This window comes from Spinacia oleracea, chromosome 5 (genome assembly GCF_020520425.1).
Source record: "Spinacia oleracea cultivar Varoflay chromosome 5, BTI_SOV_V1, whole genome shotgun sequence".
In the NCBI taxonomy this organism is placed as follows: Eukaryota; Viridiplantae; Streptophyta; class Magnoliopsida; order Caryophyllales; family Amaranthaceae; genus Spinacia; species Spinacia oleracea.
The window spans coordinates 39354028-39358383 of record NC_079491.1 but is presented as its reverse complement, the minus strand read 5'-3'; the positions used below and the strand labels follow the sequence as shown (position 1 = coordinate 39358383).

The following is a 4356-nucleotide window of genomic DNA, read 5'->3' as shown; positions in this document are numbered from 1 at the left end:
ACATCATCTAACCACACACTCCTTAATCTCTTTCAGTTGCTTTTATGACTTTTTCCATTACAATGATCCATGTGGTGGTTTAGTGAATTTGCCTCTGGTTTACCTACAGCTTTGGGGAATCATTCTTCTATCCAACTAATGGAGATGGTAACTTCAGTTGGAGTTTATGTTTGAATCAAGTATTTCAAATCATGTAATCAAGTACGGAGTAAAATACAAGGAAACGAGAAGAGATTATAAGCTTAATTGCTATATGCTACCACACATGGCAAGGATTAAGCTCAGGCCCGGTCCTGACATTTTGAGGGCCCTAGGCGAAATAAGGGATTTGGGCCCCTTCCCAAATAATACGTCTTTAACTGAAATAATTTATTTTTTTTGTGAAATCCATTATATTGTTGAATTCAAATCAATAAAAACTTACTATATCTCCTTTGCAGGATCCTAGAATTTCAAAATCCGGCTGTAGTCGATTTCTTGAAATATTTCAATAAAATAAATACTCACTTAATTACAAGATAATTAATATGCGTAAAGAGATATTTATTGGAAATAAAGGTTCATTTTGAGCATATCAAAATATCAGTTAATTTTGTCTTCATTAAAATGCTTATCTATTTTAAAACTTATAAACCCATAGTCCATCAAATAAGCATTTTGTTGCTCACATATAGTTATATCAATTAGAAATGAGTACTAAAAGTCAAATACTACGTACATAAACTGAGTCGAACCCTAGACCTCTAGTAGATATCAAAACTTTAGAATCTACTTTCTACCAATGTGCCAAGGAAATAACATGTGTATTTAATGCGTTGTTTATTACTAGTACTAAATTAATGGATAGACAATTATTTTGGGCCCCTTTTCGCCTTGGGCCCTAGGCGGTCGCACCCCTCGCCTACCCCCTAGGGCCGTGCCTGATTAAGCTCTGCTATTTTTTTTCTTACTATCAATTGTCACCATCAGTAGGCGATTTTCCAGAGCGAAGAGAAGGCGGAAGAAAAAGGGCAGGCGATTTTCCTTTTCTTAAGGAGGCCCTGAAATGTCTCCACCTACAGATGCTAGCAGGAATTAATGATCCATTGTAATAAATTCTGATTGTAATAATAAGTAGACTTCTATTGCCTGTAATATCCGACAGTCTTGTTTACAGAAAAACCACTTTGTTGAGGCTGTGTGGCCCGTGACTCATGTTGAGGCGGTCTAGACTCCCTTGGCTTGGCAGGATCGACAAAGATAACCCATCCATCCAAGAACTTAGCGTTCATTTCTGCACGTGCTTTCTCGGCTTCTTTTACAGTGGCATATGTTACAAAACCAAATCCCTTTGATTTCCCTGTAGGTTTATCTACAACAATTTTTGCTGCATTCATCATAAATAATTGATTAGCTAGCAACTAGAGAAACACCAAGAAACTGATTGAAATTTAAAGATACCTTCGACAAGTTGCCCAAAGGCAGCAAATGCTTCTGTGAATTTTTCATCTGTAGTCATTCTGCTAAGTCCTGTCCACAAAGTCCAAAGACAAACACTCTCAATTTTGACTTTACCCAATCCTAAATAAATGCCATTAGGCATTCATTTACGCGTACACCTTGTAATAGCATGTAAGAAATCAGGCATGTACTAAAAATAGGCATATTAGGTTTTGAAAAAAGAAAATTATTTAAACAAATAACTTGTGGTTAACTAACACCTACTCAATTGATAAAATGTCCTTAAAATAAGTGGAGTTAGATTGGTTTGGGGCTATTGGAAATAGGGAAAAAAAATATCACCTTTCCATTATTTTAGTGAGTGGTCAACTAACATGTTATACATAGTTTAATTAGTTGAAAATAAAAGCTGCTTTATAGTCTAACAGAAAATCCGGTCAACAACAGCACAAGATCACATTAGGAGAATCAAAATAATGATCAGTTGATCAAAAATGTCCTGGTTCTGTATTGTGTAACAAGCTGTCAGACATAGAACTAGCAGCTAGAACATACAACAAAAGCTCATTTGCTAATCTTCAAATGAGCCCTTATGCCCAGGTAGCCAGGAAAGTCGTGAAAAAATAAGGACTAAATGACTAATATGATCATCATGGAAAGGTCAACATCGAATAACTCTATTAATACAACTCTCTCCTCCTCCTGGTACACGCTGTCATAAGGTGTACAGATATTTAAAGTGGTGCTTAAAAAAAATAAGAATCGCTGCATTTTAACAGAGATAACATCTTCTATTTTGATGTTGGCTATGCTGAAAGTAAGGTAACATTCCTTTCTTAGGCTATCAGGAATACATCATAAAAAGGCTAGGACTTTTCAAGAAATTGAGAAGCTCAAAACTCCTGGCTTACCTACACCTACTGTCAAGGAGGTTGAAAGCATTATAACATTTTATCTAGCATTAATTCACGAGAATGTGCCCACAAAAGTTTACATATGAAAAGGGAATGGCACAGTATTTCACCACATAGACAGTGCAATATTCCCAATCCATGTTGACACCTGAAGGATATGACAGACACATAAGATCCTGAACTAACTCTATCAAGAGAGATAGACAAGCCTTCCCGGTGCCCAAAACTAAATTCCAGACAAGTATTGTACTTCAACTACAAAATATTTCCTCTTCTCACATATCTTAGATAAGAACCTCCTAAAAATCACCTAATTTTCAATGTTAATAGAGTAACCGTAATGCGCTGTACTGCTATCGCAAATTCACAATCTCTTACAACCAAGCTAGTTTTCTAACTTTTTTGAGGTCCAAATAAATTTTTATCAGTCCCTTGCCTTCTCTAATTGACAATGTGAAATAAAATTGAACAAAAGTTGACATTGACAATAGCCAACTGGCCCAACAGCACCCGAACTAATCCCATCAATGAAGAAGAAGAAAACCAGATCTTACCTTTCTTTCCGCCCATTAATCCTTCTTAAACAAACAACCAAAAGGCAAATATATACTACTAATCTATGTTGAATTACATTTTCCTAATCAGGCAAATATAGCCAATTGAAAAAGTGGTCTACCTTTCCAAACTCCAAATCATCTTAAACCATTCTCAATTTCTCAATTGAAAATGAAAAGTCAATTTGATTACTTGAGAACATAAATTTGAAATTAATGACAACTTCTAATTACCAACCACGCTGTAAGAGTTTAAGCTACACTTGACTTATTTTCTTTCCATCAATGGAATGAGCCAACCCAAAACCGCAATCAATAAATTTGTTGAATCCCCAACCACAAAGGACAATAATGTAGGCGGGATTTGAACCCAATCTTGAGTATCAACCCCCAGACATTATCATCCAACTAAGCTAGCCGACATCTACAATCTCTCGATTGATGGTAATGTTTAAAGAATCACCATTTAAATTAAATCATTGTACTCAACGATTCAGTAATGCAATGACACTAATCAACAACCACATATGACATATTAATTGGGGGAAAAACAGAGAAATAAAGAAAAGGAAAATATTCCACTTTAATGAGAAATGTAGGTTAATAGGAGGAAAATAACATGCCTAATATTCCCAGATTAAATTTGTGAAAATGAAACAGTTTTATCTTACCGCTGACGAAGAGCTTAGGAGAAGTGAGCGTGGAGTTGAGGCGAATTGAATTGAGGTGCGATTGAAGAATTGGGGAAGCAGATGAAGCTCTGCTGAAGATTTGACGGAGATTCTGAGCAAACGCCATTGTTAAATTGTTTAGATTACTGGACAATTGCTGAAAAATGGAACGGTGATTCTGGGTTTAGGGTTTGCAGGAAAGGTTTTTCAGCTGAAAATTGTAATAACTACTCCCTCCATTTCTTTTTGATGTATCCATTTGGAATCTGGTGTGGTTTTTAAGAAAATTGGAATATTGGTTTGTATGGGTATAAGTGTAATGATTGGGTGTAAGAGAAATGATTGGGTGTAAGAGATTATAATAAATAAAGGAGTGAGAAAATAATAAAGAAATAAGGTAAGAGAGAGGAGGGATAATGATGGGTGATAAAGGAGATGAGAGACTGGGTATATGGGGAAGGGAAAAGAAAAGAATTAAATATTATGGGTGGGGAAAATTAGGTGGAAATATGGGTAGAATCTTTAGGTATTTTGGTAATTAGATAGAAATATAAGGGTATTTTAGGATAAAATGTATGTCCAAAAATAGAATAGATTCTAAATGGATACAACAATATGAAACGCTTAAAATAGAAACGGATACAACAAAAAGAAACGGAGGGAGTAGATTTTAGCCCGTGCACGGTTTCTATTAAATTGTTACGTTAAAATAAAACTCCTATATATATATCAACTGCTGTATTTATATTATATTAGATTAGATTGGTTTTTTTTAAT

At 35.0% G+C, this 4356-nt stretch overlaps 1 protein-coding gene across 1 annotated transcript; it reads right to left on the bottom strand.

The window, feature by feature from the left end:
* Window positions 1-644: 644 nt before the first annotated feature.
* Window positions 645-3837, bottom strand: LOC110791032 (organelle RRM domain-containing protein 2, mitochondrial). Its single transcript, XM_021995795.2, has 3 exons — window positions 3580-3837; window positions 1441-1509; window positions 645-1366 (listed from the first exon to the last, which is right to left on the bottom strand). The coding sequence occupies exons 1-3, from the start codon at window positions 3704-3706 to the stop codon at window positions 1122-1124; spliced, it is 441 nt and encodes a 146-aa protein (XP_021851487.1). The 5' UTR covers window positions 3707-3837; the 3' UTR covers window positions 645-1121.
* Between the last annotated feature and the right edge of the window lie 519 nt (window positions 3838-4356).